This window comes from Canis aureus, chromosome 16 (assembly GCF_053574225.1).
Source record: "Canis aureus isolate CA01 chromosome 16, VMU_Caureus_v.1.0, whole genome shotgun sequence".
Taxonomy (NCBI): domain Eukaryota; kingdom Metazoa; phylum Chordata; class Mammalia; order Carnivora; family Canidae; genus Canis; species Canis aureus.
Genome location: NC_135626.1, coordinates 9,648,453 through 9,672,267, shown reverse-complemented (window position 1 = coordinate 9,672,267; position 23,815 = coordinate 9,648,453). Strand labels below are relative to the sequence as shown.

General features: G+C 45.2%; 1 protein-coding gene across 13 annotated transcripts in view; it reads left to right on the top strand.

Moving 5' to 3' along the window:
• Positions 1–23,815, top strand: part of TSC1 (TSC complex subunit 1) — a 50,545-nt gene that overhangs the window by 18,945 nt on the left and 7,785 nt on the right. For 12 of the 13 annotated variants that reach the window (XM_077851198.1, XM_077851193.1, XM_077851203.1 and 9 more), the window contains 16 exons: positions 984–1,136; positions 3,136–3,280; positions 4,702–4,856; positions 5,207–5,280; positions 12,010–12,185; positions 13,325–13,440; positions 13,749–13,860; positions 14,157–14,275; positions 16,081–16,150; positions 16,658–16,762; positions 17,021–17,579; positions 18,490–18,533; positions 19,144–19,310; positions 20,348–20,530; positions 21,559–21,669; positions 22,469–22,591. In XM_077851198.1, coding sequence (XP_077707324.1) covers positions 984–1,136; positions 3,136–3,280; positions 4,702–4,856; positions 5,207–5,280; positions 12,010–12,185; positions 13,325–13,440; positions 13,749–13,860; positions 14,157–14,275; positions 16,081–16,150; positions 16,658–16,762; positions 17,021–17,579; positions 18,490–18,533; positions 19,144–19,310; positions 20,348–20,530; positions 21,559–21,669; positions 22,469–22,591 — 2,412 coding nt within the window. The remainder of the gene's footprint in view (positions 1–983; positions 1,137–3,135; positions 3,281–4,701; positions 4,857–5,206; positions 5,281–12,009; positions 12,186–13,324; positions 13,441–13,748; positions 13,861–14,156; positions 14,276–16,080; positions 16,151–16,657; positions 16,763–17,020; positions 17,580–18,489; positions 18,534–19,143; positions 19,311–20,347; positions 20,531–21,558; positions 21,670–22,468; positions 22,592–23,815) is intronic. The other variant, XM_077851205.1, reaches the window with a different exon arrangement.

Genomic DNA, 23,815 nt, shown 5'->3' with positions numbered 1-23,815 from the left:
GTCGAAGGCTGACACTTAACTGGCTGAGCCAGCCAGGCGCCCCTGAATAGGATTTTAGACTTAATCAATGTGGAAAAATCTGTAGGTCCAGACAGCTAATGCAGCTAATGTACGAGTCCTGTTGCCCCGTAGCAGGCACTTGGAGAGCTCCTTAGTGTTTTATTTTTGTTGATGATAAAAAGCTCACAAAGCATTGTAGTTGCATACTTTGGTTAAGTGTTGACTTTCTTTTTTTTCAAAGATTTTACTTATTTATTCATGAGAGACACACAGAGAGAGGCAGAGACATAGGCAGAGGGAGAAGCAGGCTCCCTGTGGGGAGTCCGATGCAAGACTCGATCCAGGACTCGGTCCCAGGACCCCAGGATCATGACCTGAGCCACTGGAGTGCCCCAAGTGTTGAGCTTCTAGATGCTACTGGCTTCACTAGGATTTAAAGACCTATGCCTTTTCCAGTATATCTTGTTTTGTTGTTTTTCTGGGCTGAATTTTAACTTCTAGACTGCCCGATTTATGTTTGGAGCCAAACCATGTAGACCGGGCTATGGGAGCAATAAGTAGCTGTTTCCAGCAGGATCCTCTCACAGCTTCGGTAACCTGCCACAGGCTCAGGACCAGTGGTTATTGTAAGAAGTGGCTTATTTGTAAGCCATTAATAAGAGGGTCCATGAAGGAATTTCCACCCCCCTTACACATGGGTATCATGGGATCCTTTTTCAGGACCTGACAACTGGCTGCCCTCTCTCGGGCCAAATACAGTGGTGTTTTGTGTGCCAACGTGGTTTTTAAGATCTTTGGTTTGATCTCTTTATCTGGATGGCCTGTGCTTCATGTCAATGGGGACTCAAGGGACTGGTGTCATTATTGTACCTCTGTGTCACCTTCGTATATTCACATGAGGATTTGCCTTGTTTCCCCTGATTTCCTCTGCCCTTCCCCCCAGCCTTACTGAGACATGTTTCCCTGTTCTTTTAATTGTTTAGCACCTCTTGGACAAAATGAATGACTGTATGGGCAGAGCGGCCTCTCGGCTGCCCGCGCTGTCGTTATTGGGGCACGTCATCAGGCTGCAGCCGCCTTGGAAGCACAAACTCTCTCAAGCACCTCTTTTGCCTTCTTTACTCAAATGTCTCAAGGTACAGTGTTTACAAGGGTTTGAATGAAATGCCTTTATGAAGATAATTTCTGAAATTCTGTGTAACTCTAAAGCAAGCAAGCTAGAATTGAACCTTGAGAATTTAGAAACTTTCAGTGTTTGGCTCTCCTTGGATTTAACATAGACCAGAGTTGGTACTTAGTAAATTCTCAGTGGGTCCTGGTGACTGTCCAGGATCTTAGTCTAAGCAGATTTGGCAATACTTGGGTCAGACTAGTTCGACGTGACGTTATTCCCACATTCTTGGATTCCATCTTTGTCCGGTCTTCCATCCGTTAAAACATCTGGCTTCTCTTTCAGGGAAGCCCAGGTTTTCTCTTAATGAGGAGAAAAATGGTTCATGGCTTTTTTTTAGCCATTTAGGAGCATGTTCTGGTTGCAGTCATCATTAAGGTTTTGTTGACATAAGGCCTACTGAATTGCATTCTGTCTTTTACAGTAGATTTAGTGCATTTTTCTACACGGTGAGTCAAAACCTAAATAGAACTTTATGGTTTTACTTTTGACAGTAGCTTGCTGAAACACTCCAGGCTATCTGCTTAATCTGTTTTAAGTCCTGGGCTTGTTTCCTATCTACAAAATAAGAAAATATGGTTAATAATAACTGCTCGTACCTCACAGAGACCTAAAAAGATCTGTTACGTGTTTGTTCCAGGATGGTAGTACCTCTGGATCATCTGATACAGCACCATGCAAATTGGTTTTTGTCTCTTGATTTTTGTCTCTGTCAACAAGGGTAACTGGTTCATTTTATCACTAGAGGTGGGTCCCAAAGAGTCACGTTAGTATTCTAAAAACATGCATTTAATGTTGAGAAAAAACGAACAATTGAAACGATTTAATTTTTCTTAAGTGAATGGATCGGTGAGAATATAACTCAGTTTTGAGGCATACAGTTCAGTTCAGACTGTAAAACACTTACCTTTTCCAAAAAAGTAAACTCCGATAATTATTCATAGATAGCTATCCAAGTTGTTGGTTAGAATATTACTGTAAACAAAATTAGGGTTAGTCCTTTTTACTGGAACTGGTTATGTATTTTTGAGTCTCCTACTGGTATTTTACTTTCTTCTAACTAGGTAGCTATTGGCTATGACAAAAGACCTCGTGCTTAACGTAAAAGCTAAATCTATTTAAGGCTTTATTTCCAGACTCAGAGATTTCCCTTTTTTTTTTTTTCTTCTTTAAGATTTCCCTTTTTAATAGTAACAATAAATGTCTTAGCCTGTGTGGTAGTTTTTGATTACTACTTTGTTTGTTAAATCTAAATACAGTTACTTGGCAAACATTCATGATTTAATTATGGATCAGGTGAGCCGCTGTAGCTATCCTGAGTTGATTCATTATCCATTGGGTATGAAGTATTTTCAATTAGCTTGAAGTTATATGACTTGATATTAAACTATAGACATGGTCAGAGGTCACTGTATCTCCTTTTATTTGCTAATCTATATGTGCTGCTGTGAAGGTGAGCTGCTCAGGAGACTTGTGAGCGCCTTGCTAATTTCTTCTTAAATTATACTTCTGTTGTAATCCTTTAAAAAAAATACTAAATTGCTTGACCATATGTAATGTTTTTTAAGTTGATAATAAGTAAATATTTGAGGATTTGGTCAAATGAACAGAAACAGTCATGTTCCTTTGTTCTGTTAAAGCCGTCTCCTCATGTTTCTGTTCAGGTGCCACAGGTAGAGCATCCCCAGCTAGAGAACTTGGGCATCTGTCCCCAGGTCAAGTTGAAGCTTCTCTCCCAGATAGGTTTGTCTGGGGGCAGCAGAAGTGGTTTTGGCAGACTCATTATGGTCAAGTTTGATCAGCGTGGTTCCCCCTCAAACCGGAGGGATAAGGACATGAGTCTGTGAGGGGACCTCTAATTGTGATCCCCTCAGGATGTAGAGTAGCCTTTCGGGGGGCTTTTAGTGCTGATCCTTATGTTGTGCCTGATGGGTGTTTCTTCTGCTCAACCTTTCCTTCCGCAGATGGACACCGACGTCATTGTCCTCACAACAGGTGTCTTAGTGTTGATAACCATGCTACCAATGATTCCACAATCGGGGAAGCAGCACCTTCATGATTTCTTTGATATTTTTGGCCGTCTTTCGTCGTGGTGCCTGAAGAAACCAGGTAAAGATGTCCTTACGTACCTCTCATTCCCTACCAGGTGAAGGCTTCGTCAGTGATGAGCTGTAAGGGAAGGACATGTAGAATTCTGTAGCTGGAATGGGTGGTTGTTCCCAGCCAGTTGAGGAGTACCTTGGGTGTACCCACTGTAGGCACATAGAAGAAGCAGGACTGTGGGAAACCTTCCTCATTCTGTTGGCCTAAAAGGATTAGTTGTCAGAGAAACTGGTAGGGTGTAAAACTCCTTAATTGTCACTAAACCTCAATATGTCAAAACACCTTCAGTCCATGTCATAGCAGTGCGGGGCTGAACTTGCGGAGCCTTTGTCTTGCTCTGTTGGTCTGTTGTGACAGAATAGACTTCTGGTTTTGAGAACTTATCTTTTGTACGTGGAGAAGGGAAAATGCAGTGGGTCCTAATTAGTGTCCTTGTTTTAAACAGGGTGGGCTATTTTCCCCCATACTGGCAGGGGGTCCAGCTCTATCCAAATGATTCCTAAGCTATAAGTATGTGGTATTTGGAATCTTTTGGTAAGCCCAGCATCAGATACTCATGTTGAAAAGACCAAGTGTGTAAGCTGCGTGACACCAGATACTGTAGCTTCCTGTATGGGATTAAATAACGAGTCCAAGACCCATGTGATGCTGGTTACTTAGTAGGCTCTTATGGGAGGAAAGGAGCAATCTGTCCATCATGGAAGAGCTGTATGGATACTGTGGTCTGGGTGAGGCTCGATGAACAAAGTGTTCAGATTCTCTCATTCTCAGCTCCTTAAGCCAGTTCCTGGATAATAGTTTTTTCACTCTTTAGTTACAAATCTGCATAGCTAATACAAGCTGATTTCAAAAGGATCTCTCAAATTTGTTCTGCAAATATCTGAATGCATGTTCTGCACCAAGCATCGTGCAAGGCACTGAGGGTGCAGAAGTGAGTATGACAGTGCTCTTCAAGAAACTCAAGAAACTCATGCTGAACAGGACAGTAGATTTTAGGGGGGCATCTGGCTGGCTCAGTTGACAGAGCATGCCACTCTTGATCTCAAAGTCATGAGTTCGAGCCCCATGTGTCACATAGAGTTTACTTAAAATTAATTTAAAAAATTTTAGGGAGCATAATTATCATGACAAAGGTCAGTATTGTGAGAGTGTTGGGTGAAGACTGGAGAGGAGGACTGGATCAGTAGGAGTCTTTATGGGTCATTCCAAGTAGATCAGTTTATCCAAAGGCCGTAGGGAGACATTGATGGATTTTAAATAGTGTTTGGTGGGTTCAGGTTTGTATTTTAGAAAAACACTCTTGCTATCTTTGGAGAGAGGTAGGAGCAATAGACCGCAGGTCACACCGGCAGCCACATGCTCATGTCTGCTTTACACACGTCATCTTGTGTTTGGCTAAGTCTCCTGTCCGTGATTTCCTGTTTTAGGCCATGTGACAGAAATCTATCTTGTCCATCTCCATGCCAGTGTTTATGCTCTCTTTCATCGCCTCTACGGAATGTACCCTTGCAACTTTGTCTCCTTTCTACGCTCTCACTACAGTATGAAGGAGAACTTGGACACTTTTGAAGAAGTGGTCAGGGTAAGTGAAGACTGCTCATCTAATACTTGCCATACTGTGTGCACAGGCTACACTTGGGTCTTGTGTTCAGTGGGAGACAGATTTTGAAAAGCAGCTCAGCTTCCCCCACCCCCAGTCCTAGGCAGCCACTGATCTGCTTTCTGCCTTTGCAGATGTGCCTCTCCTGATGAGCATTTCACAGACATGGGGTCTTCTGTGACTGGGTTCTTTCATTTGGTGGAATTTTTCAGGGTTCATCCATGCTGTAGCAAGTGTCAAGAGTCCATTCCCTTTTATTGTCAAGTAATCCATTGTGTGGAGACACCACAGAACTTAAGCCTTTTATAATTTGTCAACCCAAACTTTTCTAGCCAATGATGGAGCATGTGCGAATTCACCCGGAATTAGTGACTGGATCCAAGGACCACGAACTGGACCCTCGAAGGTATAGAAATGAAGCTGGTGACTCAGAATTTTACAGCATCTCTTGACAGATTAATAGTGTGATCTAGGCGATGTCCCTATTGAGGTAGTATTTGGGAAGACAGGTTCTTCAACTTACAGAATTGCTCTGTTTTGAAGGGCTTGTACAGCTAAAACTTCTTATGATTCTGAAATATACTCCTCTCTGATGGAGAATTAATAACTTCTCTGGTGGAGCGGAGGCGGCTGCAGTGCAGAAACCCGCCCTACAGAACCCCAGAAAGGCTTCCAGCTTCGTGGTAGCAGTGATTTTGTGAGGGAGACAGAGCAGTGTGTGGTTGAGAACAAGCAGATTGTGGGAAGTGTGGATGCCTATTGGTGAGCCTCCACCTGCATATAGCCAAGTGACTGCCATTCTCCAGGGAGCCCTGAGAAGTTTCCAGGTTTATTCTCTGGAGGAAGTATACCTGTGAGGCTTCCTATTGGAGGATGCCTGGCACAGGGTGGGTGGAGCTGAGAAGGGAGTGGAGTTCTCTTCATGGAGCTGTGAGCTCACCTCCCTCCCCCACCTCTTGTCTGACTGGCAGCTAGGCTGATGCTCCCTCTTGCAGAGGATTGAACCCTTTTTGGGGAAACCAGTCTACAGATAACTGACATTTGGGGATCTTCCAGTAAAAAGCTAGTTCACTGCCTGATCTTACCTCACGGGCCCTCCCGCTGTCACATGGAGCCTCAGGCAGATTAAAACAACTTCATCTGAAAGATATCATGTGTAGAGAGATATACCGTGTGCCTGTAATGGTGAATAGCATCACACAAATACCTGTGCACGCAGCCACCACCCAGCTTCTCAGCAGGAACATTACTGGGTATCTATCTCCCTGTTCGCTGTCCCACTTCAGAGAAACTACCGTTCTTGCTTTTATATTAATCGTTCTTTCTTTTCTTTAAAGTTTTACCCCATGTATTGTTGTGCTTTGGAAAGCTAATTAGGAAGCCAAACCAGGCTAAGGAAAGGGCAGTCCTGTCAATGTTAGACAAAGGTTCTTAGGAGGCAAGGGGAAGAGCCCAGCATCTGTGTCTTAGTCTGGCTTCTTTTCACTGAGAGTTTATAGGATCCCCTTGTCGGGGGAGGGGAATTGGCGGCAAGGTCATTCATGACTGAGACCTGAGAAACATAATGATCACCCTTGTCAGAACATCTGGCAGGGCCTGTAGCAAGGCTGGCTTCTGGATGTGCTGCCAAAACATGGCAGAGGATGAAGACTGCTTGGTTTGCTGCTGCTTGGCTCACTGTGGCCCACCTCCAGGGGCAGTTTAGAGCAGAGTCCATCTGTGGGGCTGATCCAGGCGGAGAGGGGAGCACAAGGCCTTCATCAGTCTTTACTTGGGACAGACTAAGCACAGACAGCATGGGTCATCTGCACGCTGTGTCCCTCCATTAGGAAGATAGTGTGGTGGCAGCAGGGACAAGGGCAAAGGCCTGCGTGTTGGATCCAAACAGGCTGTCTCTCATGCCTCATGCACAGTTGTCCTCTGCCTCTCTCTCATGCAGGACCTCCTATCCCCCATGTCTCCCTTTTTCTGGATTTGCTCTTGTTTTCGTGGAGTGTACCCTCTAGTAGCTCTTAGAGAATGGAAGCAGTTCTGTGACTGGGAACAGACTTCCGGCCCTCCTCATTCTGAAGGCATTATTCCATTGCCACCTTGCTGCTATCTCGCTGCCATGTCACTTGAGATCCAGAGCTGTTCTTTTTTCTCACGTCTGTATCTGCCATGATTTTCTCCATGGGAGCCCAGAGAGCCTTCTCTTTGTTCTCCTTATATTCTGACGTTGCCTGGTCAGAATCTGTTCTCATTGTTTAATCTTGAAACTCTTATGTTTAAGCTCTAGGAAATTTTCTCTAATTGTCTTGTGCTTGATTTCCTTCCCTCCATTGTGTCTTGTCTGTCTTTCTGGAATTGCTGGGATATAAATTGCGGCCTCCTAGAGTGTTCTCTGCTTTTCTTTGCTCTCCAGTTTTTTTCTCTCTGCTATTTTGTTCTTTCTGAAGGTTTCCTCATCTTCAATTTTGAATCCTGTTGTAAGTTTCCTTCCTAGCACCATGTTCTTAGCATCTAAGTGCTTTTTATAGGTCTCTGAATGTTCCTTTTCCTGGTAGCCTGTTTTGGGTTTTATGGATGCAACCTCTCACAGCTTTGAGAATACTGAGAGTTGTTTGTTCCCTGTGTAATCCATGGACTTTTGTTCTTTTGAAGTCTTCGAGGTTTTTCTCCAAAGATCTGATAATCTGCTTGTATCTGGGTAGGAAGACCAAAAAACTCTGTTCACAGGGATGGGACTTGTCACCTCTAAGCTTCCCGTGTGTGTGTGTGTGTGTGTGTGTGTGTATCTATCTATCTGAACCTCTGTTGGAGATGTCAGTATCGTGTTCCTCCTGAGCTGGTCAAATTTTTGTAGAGATCAGAAGATCTCTAGCCTGGGGAGGGTCTGGCTGCTACTGTAGGGAAGAGACTGATGGTGGGAGAGGTTAGTGGTCTTGGCATTCAGAATGTATATGCTCACTTAATTCCTTTCTCTGAATGGTACTCATGCCTTCAACTATTTTTGGAGTAGCTCAGTCCCAAAAATCTATTTTACTCTCTCCAGAGAATAGCCCAGGTTTCTGCTGCCTGGGAGCGTGGAGTCAGGGAGGGGACTGTAACTGTCCCTCAAACAGTTTTCACCGTCTTCTTAATGCTAGCTGTCTTCATCTACCTGTTGCTCATCTCCAGTTCTAGAAGTACTTGAGGTGTAAAATTTCTTTAGCTTTTGAAGGATTCTGCAGTATAAGTCAGGTTGACTTTTAGCTTTGAAACAACAGGAGCTTAGGATTCTGCTTTCTTGGACTTGCTACATTGGTTACCTCTGGGCTATCTGCCTTCTAGTTTCAGGAACCTGTAGTGCTGTTCTGTCTTCCCCCATTCTTCTCGTTCTCAGAGATTTATATTTTAAAACAAATAAACAAATCCATGCTGTAGGCTTGGTGGGTCTGGAGGTTGTACAATTGGATGTGTAAGTTCGGTCTATCATGTCTCCCAGCTTAGAGAGCCTCTCTCCCTGTGGGTAGGCAGGGGTCATCTGGCTTTTGAAGAAAGCTCTAACAAAAGACAGGGGACCAACATAGAAGAAAAAGGAGCTAGACAGAAACAGTGATAATGCAGAGAGCAGAGGAGAGCATCTGTAGTAGCCCCCAAGACGGGGCATTTGAACACATGTAGAGGTCAGAGTACCATGGAGGGGAACATTCAGAGGCCAAAGAAAAAAACCCTTGAAGATGAAAACTGAGAGCTAACATCAAAACTTCAACAAAAGAACTGGAAGGTAAAGTTGAGAGCATCTCAGCAATTGAAGGATAGAGATGAGTATTCTGAGCAGAGAGATAAATGTAAAGTAATCAGTCCAGGAGGTCCAACGTCCAAGAAAAGAGAGCTTTAGAAAGAGAAGAGAAAACTTGTGTGGGGGAAGAAATTGTAAAAGATATAAGAGAAGAAAATTTCCAACACAACTGTGAAAAATACAAAAAAAATACAATGGGAGGATTAAAGGACACGCATTTCCAGATTGAAGGGGCTTACCTGGCGCCCAGCCTCTGTCACTAAGAGAGAAATCTCCTAAGTCTCAAAACACCAGGGATAAACCTTTCAGAGAGAGAAAAAACAAAATGCTTATTAATAAGGATTAAGAAAAATAATAATAATAAGGATTAAGTTGGAATGGTATTAGCTTTTGAAACTAATTGAGACGAAAAGGTTTTAAACATAGAATTCTAGACCTAGCCAAACTGCTGGTCAAGTGTGACATGTTTAGATATGCAAGGAGTTAAATTTACCTCCCATCGACCCCTTCTCAGCTAACTACTTGAGCATGTGTTCCATCAAAATGAGAGTAGAATTCTGTGAGACAGAGTCCAGGAAACAAAGGGATCCGACTTAGGATCATGGTCATGATGAGTCGGGCTAACACTGTGCTGCAGCAGCCCTCGGGACAAACCAGTCTCGACAAAAGTGGGGAAGAGAAGGCTCCAGAGGAAGCTGGTTAGAGGGGGATGGGGATACTTCTTATAGCTTATGTACATATCATTATGTAAAAATTGTATCAGGCATTGTTTCAGAGTTGTTACAGTAAGTTTAGGAAGAATTATAGTAGATACACAGAAGACTGAGGAAAAGGAACAGAAAAATCCAAATTCCAGGACAAACTAAATCTAACAGAAAAGGAAATCTCACAGTAGTACACTGTTGAGCTCACTCACACATAGTATTTGCATAGCGAATAATAGTCACTGAAAACTGATTTTGGAGAAAACAAAACTATGATACACATGTGTTGAGAGCATTGGGGAGGAGGAAAAAGGATACAGAAGTGGCCTACATCCTCACTGACCATAGTAGAAGTCAGTAGATGTAGTGTATAATCTGTACATCGGGAAATTCGGAGCACAGAGCGTATTCTTTAGGAATATGTGAGCAGGGTACCTGTTCAGTCACAGCCAAAGCAGTTGCCAAAGTGGTTCTGGGGAGTGGCATTGGAGGGACCTTTTAATTGACTTTTTAAATGTATTTATTTCATTGATGAATGTTAGATACCATGGAGCACTTCTGTCTTATGTTCCTCTGGGAAAGCAAAAAAAAGTACCGTAGAAATTAACACGCGACTGATTAGATTCTACTTCCCAGTTTCAGAGAGATTAAAATATGAAAAGTCTTTTTAAGAATCGAGGAAATTGGGCAGCCTGGGTGGCTCAGCGGTTTAGGGCCGCCTTCAGTCCAGGGCATGATCCTGGAGACCCGGGATCGAGTCCCACGTCAGGCTCCCTGCGTGGAGCCTGCTTCTCCCTCTGCCTGTGTCTCTGCCTCTCTCTCTCCTCTCTGTGTATTCTCATGAATGAATAAATAAAATCTTAAAAAAAAAAAAAAAGAATCAAGGAAATAGTATAAATGCCCATATTACCAATTAAATCAGACATTTAAATGTGTTCTTACTGTATTATGATTCTCACCTTCTCTAAAAGCTGTATTCCTATGTGTACATGAACTCCTGACCCTTCCTCTCACTTCATCCCTTGCTGGTCATGCTGAGAATCCTTGGGGAGGCTACCACCCGTAACACATAGGTGCCTCACCAGCGAGCACCTGTGAAGACCAGAGGTGTGACACTGATGTCGAAAGGCTTTCCCCTTAGGGATGTGGCTTATACCCTGGACATTCTCGTTCTGTATTTGATATCACACTTTCAGCATCTCAGATTGAATATTGAGCATTCTAGAACAGCTGTGTAAGAGCAGATGCTTTGTTGGGGTAAACTATGGCATGCCCTTAGTGCTGGGCTGTTTTTCTGTGAAATTTGGAGCATGAAGATTCCTATTTACTTAGAAACCTGTATAGCAAAATTATGTCATCTAGAAGTTTATGCTTCAGCAAGTTATTATTAGGGCTTTGTAGAATGTAGCAAATACTGAGGAGATAAGGAAAAGAACAAAAAAAAAAAAAAAAAAAGAAAGAAAGGAAAAAAAGAAAGGAAAAGAACATCCCCCATAACCTCAGTTCTTTTAATTTGAACACTTAAGCGTCGTCATCTCTCTCTTTTTGGGGCTTATCTCTGAGTAGTTTTAAATCCTTTATTCATTTAAGCTCATACCCTGACCATCTAACATCACTGAATCTTTGGAAGCATGAGTTTTAAAATCAGCTTTAGGAAAGTATTGTTTACATACGATAAGATTCATTAGTGGGGCAGCCCCGGTGGCACAGCGGTTTGGCGCCGCCTGCAGCCCGGGATGTGATCCTGGAGACCTGGGATCAAGTCCCACATCAGGTTCCTTGCATGGAGCCTGCTTCTCCCTCTGCCTGTGTCTCTGCCTCTCTCTCTCTCTCTCTCTCTGTTTCTCATGAATAAATAAATCTTTTTTTTTTTTTTGAAAAAAGATTCATTATTTTGTTAAGTTTTGACAAAAGTCACAATCACGATAAAGAATGTGTCATCGCCCCCAAGATTCCTCCTTGCCCTTTGTTGTCAGTCTCCTTCCCAGTACTTGGCAACCAGTGACCTGCTGAAGGGATGCTTTTTCTTGATGGTGTAAGAGTTTTTCTTCCATAGAATACATCCCTTTGTTGTGATTTTGGGTTATTTCTCGTCTTTTTTCTGTGACAGGCTGTGCTGAGCATTGTACATCTTGACATAAGTCGGTTCCCACAGGCTAAATCTTAGAAGTGGAACTGTCCTCGTGGGTGCTCTCTAGGTTTGAGTCTTTCTGTGCAGCATTTCCAGCCTAGAGATGGATTAGAATGCCCCAGGATTTGATAGGAGATCTTCAGTTGGCCTCAGCTACACAGCAGTTTCTGGCCCTCCCTGTTCTTTGATTACCCTCATTCTGAAAGCGATTCCCAGGTTCCCCTGGTGACTGCTTGGCATAGTTCATGCTCTCTTTTGAGGATATGCCCAGCCTTTTGTTGATGACATTTTTGTTTCAGATTAGTTTCTGATAACCTGATATGACCATTTTCAATAGGGAAGGTAGAAGTTTATAAAATGAACGGCCGATTCTTAATATACCAGCACTGTTTAGTATTTGGGCAGGCGGGGGGGGTCTGTCTCGTCCTCTGAAGGTGCCAGTTCTGCACCTGGCCTTGCTTTAGTGTTCTCAGTGGCTTGGTTGCTTGATTAAATGGATTACAATTTGCCTTTCTTAACTGCCGTTGCCTTTTCCAGGTGGAAGAGATTAGAAACACATGATGTTGTAATAGAGTGTGCCAAAATCTCTCTGGACCCCGCAGAAGCCTCATACGAAGATGGCGACTCCATATCCCCGCAGGTGTCAGCGCGCTTTCCTCATCGTGCGGCTGATGTGGCCACCAGCCCTTATGTTGACACGCAAAACAGCTGTGGTAAGAGTGACACCGGCACTTAACCTGCCTCACGGGTTTGTTTCTGGAAAGCATGGCTCATTTATATCAACTGTGTTTTCTTTTCCTGGGATAAAACTCAATTCAGCTCCCAGGAACAGTTTCCCAAATGTTGAAAATTAGAATTTGCCTCCAGTTTTTCCTGGTTAACCCGTCTTTCAGGTTTCATTCAGAGTCCTATGTCCTTGGTCTCCTACCTGAGAGTATGCCAGTGGGCTTGGGGGTGGGTTTTTAATACATAAAAAGGGAAATAGACTCAAGTTTTCAAATTTTAGGCAGACCCCGCTCAGGGAGTCTTTCTGTGTTTCAGACACTTGCAGTGAGGCTCCTGGGCTGGGCTGTAGTACTGACAGAGTTTGAGTGAGTCTGGACAATTTAGAATTGGTTTCTAGAGGGCAGCCCCAGTGGCTTAGCGGTTTAGTGCCACCTTCAGCCCAGAGTGTGATCCTGGAGACCTAGGATCCAGTCCCACGTCAGGCTCCCTGCATGGAGCCTGCTTCTCCCTCTGCCTGTGTGTCTCTGCCTCTCTCTCTCTCTGTTTCTGTCTCTAATAACTAAATAAAATCTTAAAAAAAAAAAAAAAAAAAAAGAATTGGTTTCTAGAAAAGGCAGGCTTAATCTGTAGGTAGTACCCACTAAAAGGGTCATCCAGGCTGTGCTTTTTCATGTTATCCTGAAACTTCACTTGACATCAAACTGTCCTGAACTTGGTGTGCCTGGGAGGCTCAGTCAGTTAAGTGTCCAGCTCTTGGTTTGGGCTCAGGTCATGGTCTGGATGGTCTCAGGGTCCTGGGAGCCCTGCACTGGGGAGTCTGCTTGAGATTCTTTCCCTCTTCCTTCCCTCTCCCCTGCCCTTCCCCCACTCTCTCCCTCCCAAGTAAATAAATAAAATTGTAAAAAACCAAACAAAGAAATAGCCTTACTGGACTTTATTTCCAAAGAGCCATTTAAAGAGCCATTCAAATATTACTTTGTCCCTGGGATGTCTGGAGTCCCCTCAGTTTTCTTTTAAGTATGAACATTATCAAATGGTTTAGAGGGCCATATTTTTTGTTGTTGTTGTTTTCAGAATAATTTAAAGTCGCACACTAACCTCACATGTCCTTTCCCTTTCATTTTAGGGAGTGCTACCTCGACCCCTTATTCCAGCTCTCGGCTGACGTTGCTAAATACGCCCGGGCAGCCACCTCAGACTCTGAGTCCCCCGTCGACACGGCTGTTGACTGAGCCGCCACAAGTATGGTGTTAAAGAGTGCCTGCTTGCTTCTCTGCTTGCTGGTGAAGCTGTTTGGGTCAGGATTTAGCATATGCTTGGGAAAATCTCATTCTGCTCCTTTTAGGAGTTATTCTTAAGGACAGGTGGTTTTAGGAAAGTTAGTCACTATTCCCACTTGGGTTTCTCTTGGAGGCTAGATTTACAGAATGCCTCTTGTCTCATAATAAAGCTTTAAATAAGATGCCTTTTTCCATTTGGTCATGGATATAAGCCTTAGGGATGACTTGGTGTTCACTTCTCATTGCTGACATTTTGTATTAACTTCCCAGGCTACTCTTTGGAGCCCATCTATGGTTTGTGGTATGACCACTCCTCCAACTTCTCCTGGAAATGTCCCACCTGATCTCTCACACCCTTACAGTAAAGTCTTTGGTACAGCTGGTATGTATGTCTGAGGTGGGATTCAGTTGGTTGGCCTGGGCCCACTGTGCAGGGCAAGGAACTGTCTTTTAGATCCAGCAGTGAGTTAGGGGCTGCTTATAATAGCCTGTCTTTGACAACTCATGCTTTGCAAACTCTGGGGTTTTCAGAACCTAGAAAGTAAACAAATAAAGATGGCTTTAGATCCCGAGAAAGTTCTCTAGCAGCTTTCTTAACTGTCCCAGGCAGGCTGAAAGAATTCAGAGTTTTGTAATAGGCTCAGTGATGGTGTATATGTTGTCCTTGTCTGTGAGCAGGTGGAAAAGGAACTCCTCTGGGAACCCCAGCAACTTCTCCTCCTCCAGCCCCATTGTGCCACTCGGATGACTATGTGCACATTTCCCTCCAGCAGGCCACAGTCCCAGCTCCCAAGAAGGTATGTACAGACTTGTCCATGGTCCTTCTGCCCCAGCACAGGGCCCTGAGTGCAGCCTCGCTCTGGGAAGGAACCCTGTTGTGTCAGATGGAATTTGGACCTGAAATGTGATGGGTTTGGATCAGAACAACTGAAAATAGACTGGCTAGCAGCTCTCAGAGCATGATCTGCTTACCCTGGGAGGTGGATTGCTTTTGTAGTAAGACTAACCTGCTCTTTCCCCTTTTGACTACTTTGGCGCTCATAAGCATGGTCCAGAACAATAGGGTGAAGGGCCCGCCCCCAGCACAAATCAGGGCAAGCAGCAAACTGTCCAGTGTGCATTGCTGCCTTCTTCCTTGGCATGTTTTCTTCAGTTTAAAAGAACAAAGATAAACCCGAAATACCAGTATCTTAAGAGAGGGCTATAGAAAGCAGTAAAAATGATTAATTTTATTATATTGCAACCCTTGACATTTCTATATGTTTAACATTCTTTGAGATAAAATAGGAGAGACATCACAAACACTTGTGCCGTTACTTGAGTTGATTGTTGGACCAGCTGCATTTTTTGTGGAGTACCAGTCTTATTTGGAAGATCAGCTGACTGACAAACTGAGTGGTTATTTAGATCTGGGTGTGGGACAGGCTACTGCTTACGTGACCAGCTGAGTCTGTCACTTCAAAATAAACAATGGACAGTCTTTGCTATCAGTGATAAAATTTGGTTTTCAGGTGCAATTAGAATATGAAAAACCTGATCTCTGTCACCATGATCCTTGATAGTGTCTCCAAGACTTTTATGAAGAGATTGAAAAGCCCAGGAGAGCTTGGTGAATAATTGAGTTTTTGATGTCATATAGTGAATAGTTCCTCATTGGGAAACCCTGCAAAATGCGGCAAGCCAGTATCTTCTAAATGTCCAGTGTGTGATGTTTCGGAGCCACTGTAGGTAAAAGCTGCATTCAGAGTACAGAGTAGACTAGTGGACTTTAGCACAGTATGAGGGGTGGAGTGCCATGGTTTCAGATCCTACACTGTAACTAACCTTTAAGAAGTGACTCCTTGTCAAGTTTTGGTGTGACATTAAAGATTAAGTCTTTTTGTAACTACTTAACACTGGGGCTCAAAAGTTCCTACATATACTTTAGGCAAAATAACGTATTGCAACAGATTGAAAGCAGAGGCAGACTTGAGCATCTAGCTCTCTTCCATTAAGCCAGATACTGAAGAGATAGCACAAATGTAAAACAGTTCCACCCCTCTAAGTTTCTTTTTATTGTTTTGGGAACTATGGTTGTTTTTCATAAAAATTTAAATCACTTAGGTTTACATGTAATGGATTTGTTATTTTTAAGTGAATTAGTAAATAGTTTTAAATTTTTTGGTCTGATTTCTGATGTAACTATCAATAGTGAGAACCACATAAATACAAGTTTATGGGACTTTCTTTTTTGATTTTTTATTTTTTAAAGATTTTGTTTATTTGAGAGAGAATGAGAGCATGAGCAGAGGAGGGAGGGGCAGAGAGAGAGGGTGAAACAGACTCTGCTAAGCAGGGAGCCCAGTGTGGGACTTGATCCCAGGACCCCAAGATCATGACCTGAGCTGAAGGCAGACACCCAACCAACAGAGCCACCCAGGTGCCCTGGACTCTCAGTTTTTAAGATCATAAAGGCACCCTGAGACCAAATAGTTTGAGAACCACTGAGCTAAACTTTAAACTCTTTTATATTGTGTTAAAGTTTTAGATTTTTAGAATATGTATTTTACCTAAGGGAACGTAATTTTCTGCCCTGTGACTTAAATGGTACCTATCTTTTCAGGAAGAGAAAACAGATTCAGCAAGGCCCTGTCTACACAGACAGCACCATCTTCCAAACGACAGAGGATTAGGTAAAGTCTCTGGGTAACCCTAGACCTTGCTTGTCTCTTCTTAGGTTATCTGTGCAACGGAGAAAATTCAGGAACACCACAAAACAATGAAGCTCAGAGATAATGAAGTATAATTAATTCTAAAAACCGACCTAATAATAACACCAAAAAAAGCTTTTAAGCTATTGCAGTGAAGTACCTGTGACCTGTGTTTTGAGCTGGTCAGACTGTGGTATTTATCTGTTCTCTGAGACATTAAGAATGGAGGATTTTATTTTCTGTGGGATTATGTTTTTGGTACCTTTAATTAGACCCTTTGTGGTAGCCTTGCTTTCTGGAGTCACTCCAGGGAGAGTGGTTTCTAGCCTTCTCCCTTCACTTGGCAGGAGGAATCAGTATGGATGTTGTCTATTGCTGTGCGAGCAGTGTTACAGTTGTGGGGGTTTTATATGTGTGTGTGTGTGTGTGTGTGTATATATATATATATATATATATATATATATATATAAAATCTTTGTTTTTCTTTAGAAGAGCTACCTGGCCTCAAAGGTTCTGTCACTCTAAGTGATCTTCCAGGGTTTTTAGGGGACCTTGCCTCTGATGAAGATAGCGTTGAAAAAGACAAAGAAGAAGGTAGTGTGTGGGATTCTGGGGTTGGATGCGATTGCTACGAAAACTGGGATTTAGTGTCAACACTCCCAGGCTTACTTGGTTTTTCTTCTCCTGGGGGAAGGAGGTGGGAGTTTTATTGTGGGCCCTATGCCAGGGAAAGGAAGGCTGCTTTTATGGGTTGCTCTGGATGGCCCTTAACCCCACACAGCCCCACGCTGCCTAGCCTCACCTAGATGGCCTGTTTACAGTGGTGTCTCTTACCTCCCTTCGTCTTCTCAGCGGCGATATCAAAAGAGCTCTCAGAGATCACGACGGCTGACACTGAGCCCCTGGTTCCTCGAGGAGGCTTTGACTCTCCCTTCTACCCAGACAGTCTCCCGGGCTGTCCTCGCAAGACCCATTCAGCCACCTCTGGTCCTCAGGGTACCAGTGTGAATCCTGAACCTTTCAACTCCTCCTTGGACAAGCGTGGGCCAGACACACCAAAGCAAGCCTTTACTCCCATAGACCTGCCCTGTGGAGGCACCCACGAAAGCCCTGCCGGGGACAGGGAGCGCCAGACTTCGCTGGAGACCAACATCCTCACTCCCAGCCCTTGTAAAATTCCACCTCAGAGGGGAGTGGGGTTTGGAAGTGGGCAGCCTCCCCCTTACGATCATCTTTTTGAGGTGGCATTGCCAAAGACCGCCCATCATTTTGTCAGCAAGAAGACCAAGGAACTGTTAAAGAAAGCAAAAGGAAACACAGAGGAAGACTACCCGCCCTCAACCTCCCCAGCAGAAGTTCTGGATAGGCTGATCCAGCAGGGAGCCGACGCGCACAGCAAGGAGCTGAGTCGGTAAGGGCCCAGCCGCTGCGTCCTTTCCCTAGGCATCCCCTCAGCATAAGATATGGGAAGTGCAGGAGGGGACAGGATTTGTTCTCTGTGTTCACAGAGGCAGCTGGCTCCTCTCTGTCCTCCCAGCTCCCGTCTTTGCGCGTGCGCAGCTGTGTGGTGTCCTCACCGCTGTCCTGCGAGGACGTGCTCACACGTGCTCTCAGAATGTGAGGATGAGGGTCTGGTGTTAGGTGACCTAGGAACCTCTGTCTTGGTGTGTAGTCCTCCAGCTGCAGGTTTGGTTTTCCTGTTTGGGTAGCACGGTTCGTCAGATGGAAGGTCTAGTCAGTGGCATTTCAAGGGCAACCCAAGGGCAACCCGGGGGGCCCTACCCCTCCTCTGTGCTGGCACACAGGCTTTCCTAGGAGAGGCCTGTCTGAGCTGTTGTTCAAAGCCTCCTCCTACTACCCTTCCCAGTGGTTAGGAGGGGGCTTGAGAATTCCAGCAGGTGGAATTTAACAGAGATTTGTCTTTTTGAATGAGATTTGGTGTAACAGGCTCAGGTACATTACCTACTTTTTCCTTAAACTTGGCTACCCGCTGTGTATTTCAGTGCAGAGGGTTGAAAATAGCTGGTAGTATGTTTGATCTCTCAGTCGCCTTGGAGAGTTGAGCAAACATTGGCCCAGGCGTGAGCTCCAAGGGAGGGCATTGGCACCCTGGAGACTCGGTCATGCTTGGTGGGGGTGTCGACCCTCCGTCCAGTGCACGCCACCGCCTCTAACTCCCCGTGGACCTGCGGATTGAAACTTTCTTCTGCCTCTCCTGCTCTTGACCACAAGGATGTGATCTAGCCTTGCGCAATCAACATTCCAGAGACGGTTGTCCAGGCGAGCTTGGTAACTTTATTCCCCCAAACCTTTCTTCCTAGGTTGTCTTTACCCAGCAAGTCTGTCGACTGGACCCACTTTGGAGGTAAAGTTGTTACTTGCACTGTAGGCCCAGCCTGTGTGGATCCTGCGTGCTTGTCGCCTTTTCTGTCCTCGAAGGAGGTGTGCCCTGTAGGAGCAGGTCTCCCCTCTGCTGTGGCTCCAGCCAGCGTATCTGCTTGGCCTCTATTGTCTCAAATGTTGCAATGCCAGCATTTCTACTTGTGAAAAGTGCCACGTAGCATGTGTCTGAGGGTAGAAGTGCAGAGAGTACAAACCTTGTGCCAGGCTTTCCTAGGAAAGACCCTGAGGTCAGTGGTGCTGGAGCTGTGCCTGGGGGAGTACACAACATGGGAGAGAAGAAAGGAGCCTTGAGTAACTGTACGTATGGTTTGGGTCTGTGGGGAAAAGTCAGTGAAGCTCTTAGGAGTCCTGCCATGTTCTAGCTTTTTGTGTTCCTTTAACGGGGAGCTGGGTAGTAAATCCTCTCCCCCCTCCCCTGGTACGTGACTGTTGCTGAGACCCAGGTGACCATTTCAGAATGGTGACTTGTTTCTGAAAGAATTGTGTTTCTTAAGCTAGCTAACCGTGGGAGGGTCTTGACGGAACCATCTGTAAAAGGCATCTCTGCCACCCTCCCTCTGCTTTAAAATCAGGCTCTCCTCCCTCAGATGAGATCCGAACCCTCCGTAACCAGTTGCTTTTACTGCACAACCAGTTACTCTATGAGCGTTTTAAGAGGCAGCAGCATGCTCTCCGAAACAGGCGGCTCCTCCGCAAGGTGATCAAGGCGGCAGCTCTGGAGGAGCACAATGCTGCTATGGTGAGCGTCACGGGGGCTACGTGGAAGGGGCATTGCAGTGTTTGTTGGTCATGTGTAGACAGTGGCCACTGAGTTGGGGCCTAAGCTTTCCGTCCCTGGTCTACTCAATGCTGCAGTTGGGGGTGCTGGCTGGGTCTCCAAATGGCCTTGCTGCTCTCGGAACCTGTGGGATGAGTGATTTTCGTGTGTGTGTGTGTGTGTGTGTGTGTATGTGTGTGTGTGTGTGTGTCTGTAATTGCCTAGAGTGATCATAGAGCATTATCTTGTTTCTCAAAATACAAAATCAACTCTCCTCAAGTTATTTTATGGCAGACCTCTTGTAGCATAGTGGAGAAGCCAGTCAGACCTGGAGGCCACTGGTCTTGGCTTAGCCTTGGCTCTGCCACTTTTTTGCCTTAGGAAAATAGCTTAGTCTCTTGCAGCCTCTTTTACCAATTCTGTAAAACAGGAATAATAATAGCACACACTTTTTAAGCATGGTGCTAAAGAAGTCATGTGACTACTTGCTCGGTGCCTGAGTGGGCAGCCAATAAATGTTCATTATTTTTGGTGACCTTGATTGATAGCATTTATTAGAGGTCTTTTGCCAGCACTGCTAATTAGCACTTTTTTTTTTTTTTTTTTTTTTTAGAGATTTTATTTATTTATTCATGAGAGACACAGAGAGAGATAGGCAGAGACACAGGCAGAGGGAGAAGCAGGCTCCATGCAGGAAGCCCGATGCGGGACTCGATCCCGGGCAGAAGGCAGGCACTAAACCGCTGAGCCACCCAAGGATCCCCCTAGTTAGCACTTTGGAAGCTGTTGGGAGTAATTGGTACCTGAGAAAAGTTCTTCCAGCATCTTACGATCCATTGGCTACTGTGAAATTGGTAACCTGTGATCTCTAGCCCAGCTGGACGGTTGTGAACCGGCGGATGCTGGGGCCTGTGATGACAGCTTCAGGGTGGCGTGTGGCTGTTGGCATGGGTTACATGTGCTCCTCACCACTCACGTTTGAAGGCAGCTGAAATGATTACGTCTTTGGTCTCTGCTAGAAAGACCAGTTGAAGTTACAGGAGAAGGACATCCAGATCTGGAAGGTTAGTCTACAGAAGGAACAAGCCCGGTACAGCCAGCTGCAGGATCAGCGAGACACGATGGTCACCCAGCTCCATAGCCAGATCCGACAGCTGCAGCATGACCGGGAGGAGTTCTATAACCAGAGCCAGGAGCTGCAGGTATGGGCGGCAGCCCCAGACACGGGCAGCCAGGAGAGGACACACCAGCGCCTCGCTCATCCCAGCCAGCACAAAGGGCTTTTCTACACTGCAGCACATAGATTGCATTTAGGGCAAAGGTTCCCCGGCTCTCTTGGGTTGTCCATAGTTCCGGTAGCAGTTTGGTAACTTCCCTGGCATTCCACAACCAAAAGTTTTGTTTTTTAAGATTTTATTTATTTATTCATGAGACACACACACACAGAGGCAGAGACATGGCAGAGGGAGAAGCAGGCTCCATGCAGGGAACCCAATGTGGGACTCAGTCTCAGGACTCCAGGATCACACCCTGGGCTGAAGGTAGGCGCTAAACCGCTGAGCCACCCAGGGATCCCCAGGTGTACTTGTTAAAGCAGGTCTAAACAATTTAGTATTTACATTCTGACAACTCAGCAGCTGTTTGAAAACAATACACTTAAATTTAAGTGGTATTTCTTTTTTTTTTTAGATTTTGTTTTTAAATGACCACAGTAACTTACCAGTTACTGTGTGCGCCCCTGTCAGACACCCATAGAGGCTCAGACCTTGCAGTCACATTGGACACTAACACCCTCATTTCCCACTTCACACTGATATTCACATGGTGGTTTTTATCCCAACAAACACCTGAACCCAGCTCTACAAAGATACTACGTCACCACAGGCTCATGCTCACTCTGAACTCCTCCAGTTTGTAATTCACATGATGACCGACAGGTGTCACTGCGTTCCTCTCAAAAATTTAAAATCTCCCAGCAGCCCTGTGGTGGCTCCAGGCTCCAGGGTTCTTCAGTGCACAATTTGGGGACAGCTGATCTCAGATCTTTTTGTTCTTTTGCTAAACAAATCAAGAACTTAGGAATCAACCAAAACTTAATTCTTAAAACTAAGGAGCTAAATCCCAATGGCCCAAGAATAGTAGAGCAGCTGAGAGGCTGGGCTTCCCCGCTCATCCGAGGGCCGGCAGCTGGGTGGTGCTGTGTAACTTCCTGGCACATCTCTTTGGACAGACGAAGCTGGAGGACTGCAGGAACATGATCGCAGAGCTGCGTCTGGAATTGAAGAAGGCCAACAGCAAGGTGTGTCACACCGAGCTGCTGCTCAGTCAGGTGTCCCAGAAGGTAAGAAATGGGTGTGGGCTTCTCCTCACATCTCTTGCTGACATTCTTCCTTCAGACAGGGCAAGTATATTACCTGAGTGCCTCCAGCAGGGGTTCCCACTCCTCAGGGGAAATGGGGCACTGTGTGGAGGCATTTGGTTCCAATTTTAGCATATGTCCTGCTGAGGTGAGCATGTATAGGGGCATTTTTGGTGCTACTGACATCAAGGGGGCAGGGGCCTGGGTGCTGCACACACTCCACAACATACAGGACAGTCTCTGCAGCAGAGAATTGCCTGGGTGCACCTTGTCTGTGTGTGTCCCAGGGAACTCTTACTTAAATACTCATTTATGTAAATGTGGAAAGTTTGTTCCCGAAAAGTTCTTGAGTTGGGATCCCTCCCTTCTTGGGATTCACTGCACTATGTATAAGTCACTTATGAACAAGTGAGTTTTCCTGTGCTTTAAACCTGGACCTCATGTCCCCGCAGTGATGGTCACAGACATCACTATAGGTGATGTCTCTATAGGTCCTCTATAGGTGTCTTGTGGGTGGCCATTTTGATGTAGCAAATCTCTGCTGCTTTGCCTTTGCACAGCACCATTTTGAAGTGCATTTCTGTCCATTATCGTGGCCCTTGGACACCTTCTTCACCAGCAGCCATTGCATTAAGGGATTTGAAATTGTGGGATTTTATTGTCTCCTAGCACTGAAACCCTGAGGTGCTAACTAGCTGGTCCCTGTGTACTGCCCATCTGCCAGATGTGTGCCATGGCATCCCTCACTTTGCCCCCCCCCCCCCCCCCGTGTTTTGGTTAGCTCTCAAACAGCGAGTCGGTCCAGCAGCAGATGGAGTTCTTGAATCGGCAGCTCTTGGTCCTGGGGGAGGTCAACGAGCTGTATCTGGAGCAACTGCAGAGCAAGCACTCGGATACCACGAAGGTATGCTGGGGCCCGGGGGGCCACAGCCCAGGGTATGGGGGTGGGGACCCATAGGACGCAGGCAGCGTGTCTGCAGCAGGCTGCACAGGATGGTTCCCAAGAGGTCTAAGTGCCTTCCTAGTGGCCGTCCCCGCTCACTGGCCTGGTGGGTGAGCACTCTTCAGCTGTTGTATAGGCCTGTTTCCTCTAGTTGGCTTGCTTTGAAATTAAGTCAGGGGTAAGTGAAAGCATCTCATGGTAATTGGTACAGAGTAGCTGGTAAAGGGTTTGTCTTCTCTTACCTGTGCCCGCTTCAAGAGGCAGAAGGGGAGAGAAACAAAAAAAGGATAGGGAGCCAGTTCTGTTGAACATAACTTTTAGGAATGTGGGTATATACTGGTATACGTATTTTTTCTTCCTTTTTATGTTGAATTTAATTTTAGCAGATGGTGGTTCAGTCCTGGCAACAAGGCCAGCATCAGGATGATCTTACACTAATTAGTGTCTCACCAGTGGTGTTGAGGCAGAAGTTTTATGTCACTTCATAAATAGCCTCGGGTAATGTTAGTGAATGAGTCGGGAATGAGTTCGAATGGAATTTTAATAGTAAATGCTCAGATGCTTCCTGTCACTAACTTCTCCATCACACACAGGTTTTCTTTTTAGGATTTCTTAGGCTTGTGCTTTGTAAAGCTCCTTTTTTGACCAAATGTAAAAAGTAGTCTTAGAAACAAAGAGATGCAATTTTCATAATAGAGTTACTCCTTATTTCTCAGCTCCTCTCAGCTCTCAGATTCAGACTCCCTTTAGAAGGATGTTAAATGTGGAACTTTCTAGAAACCAGCTAGCACTCATTTTGGAGGTATAATGGGTTTGGGAAAGAACGAGGGGTAAACAGACCTAAGAGACAGGAGAACCTCTGAAAATGCTGACTGAAATGCATTCCTCATATCTGCTGAGAGAAGTCACAGCTGGGCTGGCCTCTCTGGTGCTGCCTTCAACTGGAACACTTGGATTCCCGGGGCCTCTGGAGCCACCTGACCTCTTAGGGCCCTGCTTCACACTCCCTAAGGAGACGTGATGACCCTGACATACAGCAGTTATGTCATGCCTGTATTCATAAGCCGGAACAACAAAGCCCACTAACCCGGCTTAACAGTAAGAAGTTGCTTTCACTTGACAAGAAGTCCCAAAGCAGGTGAGTTCCAGGCTGGTCATGTAAGCAGTTTATGAACAGCATCAGAG